The 1750-nt window shown below is 38.1% G+C and overlaps 1 protein-coding gene across 1 annotated transcript; it reads left to right on the top strand.

Annotated features, from left to right (window-relative positions):
• Positions 1-455: 455 nt before the first annotated feature.
• On the top strand, positions 456-1397 carry LOC110299251 (olfactory receptor 51V1-like). Its single transcript, XM_021168905.1, has one exon. The coding sequence runs from the start codon at positions 456-458 to the stop codon at positions 1395-1397; it is 942 nt and encodes a 313-aa protein (XP_021024564.1).
• Positions 1398-1750: the final 353 nt, after the last annotated feature.

Raw genomic sequence — 1750 nt, forward strand, 5'->3', positions numbered from 1 at the left:
GATATACAATATTCTGAAAAATACATTAAATAGTCCAATTCTATTGTGATCATTTGAATCTGGGAAGATTTGAAAGACCCAGATGTCATAGCAGAGAGAACAATTCTCTTGAGCATCATAACAAATGAGTGATTGAACACTGTTATCCTTTAGGACTGGGCAGACTACTAGAAGACTGTTCTACAAGATAATTCCCATAAGCCCGTGGGTGTTACTGATCCTGCATAAAACTCACAGGTTTCATGGCATCCCTCAACCCTAGTACTGAAAGGTCTGTATCGAGAAAACAGGTTTTCTCCATGATAACATCAAAGAAACATGTATGTATCTTGTTGTTTATGGAAATTGTACCATATTTTATTTTCTTTTAAAAACCAAGTAGATATTATTAGAAATTATAGCATTGAAAAGTTATATCCAAAATATTTTCCAAAGGAATTTTCCATCTTCTACCAATGACTGCTCTCTCTGTCACAAACTACACTAGTTCCAGCTTTGCTCTGACTGGTTTCCCTGGTTTAGAAATTTATTACTTCTGGCTATCTGTCCCATTCTTTATAATCTATGTGACAGTGTTCCTGGGAAATTGTATGGTACTTCATGTGATTCGGACTGAGCTGAGCCTACACCAGCCCATGTTCTATTTCCTGGCCATGTTAGCCCTCACAGACCTATGCATGGGGCTGTCCACTGTGCACACAGTAATGGGTATCCTTTGGGGCTTCCTTCAAGAGATCAGCCTTGATGCCTGCATTGCACAGTCTTACTTCATTCACGGCTTGTCCTTCATGGAGTCCTCTGTCCTCCTCGCCATGTCCTTTGACCGCTACATTGCCATTTGCAACCCTCTACGCTATTCCTCCATCCTAACCAATGACAGAATCCTGAAAATCGGAGTGGCCATCTTATGTAGGAGTTCTATGCTCATTCCTCCAGTTATTATCCGCCTGAAGTTCTTAAATTACTGCCGGCCTCATTTCCTCTCCCACTCTTTCTGCCTGCATCAAGACTTAATTAGAATGGCTTGTGGAGATATCCGTTTCAATAGCATCTATGGTCTAGCTCTGGTGATCAGCAACTTGTTGGTGGATTCAGTGCTAATATTAATGTCATATATTATGATCCTGTACACAGTTCTGTCTATTGCATCCAGGGAGGAGAGAATCAAGTCTTTGCAAACGTGTGTATCTCACATCTCTGCTGTTTTGGTTTTCTACATCCCCATCATTGGTCTGACCATGGTTCACCGCTTTGGGAAGCATCTCTCACCATTGGTTCATGTCCTCATGGGCAATGTCTACATCCTTTTCCCACCTTTGATGAACCCCATTATATACAGTATCAAGACTCAACAGATACGAGTGAGAATTCAGAGATTGTTCTTGAAGGGAACCTAAAAACTTACATCTGCTGTGAATATGTTTGGAAGTCAACATGCAGTTTTACAAAAGGTGAAATTCAGTAAGTAAATGTAACTATATGTATTAGCTACTGTTTAACGATGCTTTCCATATTGTAAATTCTCTCCTTTAGCTCTTTTAAGATGTTGAAATTGACTTCTATAGTATTGCACTTAATGTCACAAACTAGGGTATGCAAATAAAAATGTAATGTACTCAGAATCATCTTTTAAACCTGATGTAAGCTTTTGTAAAATTTTAAGTGAACATTTCCCACTTTCTTTAAGTATCAAATTTATTTACTTATTCATAAAAATCTATATCTAAATATAGTTTCAAAAATAAAAATC

The sequence above is a fragment of the Mus caroli genome, unplaced genomic scaffold (genome assembly GCF_978045245.1).
Source record: "Mus caroli unplaced genomic scaffold, Mus_caroli_1 scaffold_8, whole genome shotgun sequence".
Taxonomy (NCBI): domain Eukaryota; kingdom Metazoa; phylum Chordata; class Mammalia; order Rodentia; family Muridae; genus Mus; species Mus caroli.

Coding starts and splice junctions, on each gene's coding strand:
- LOC110299251 (XM_021168905.1), top strand. CDS start 456: ATGACTGCTCTCTCTGTCACAAACTACACTAGTTCCAGCTTTGCTCTG.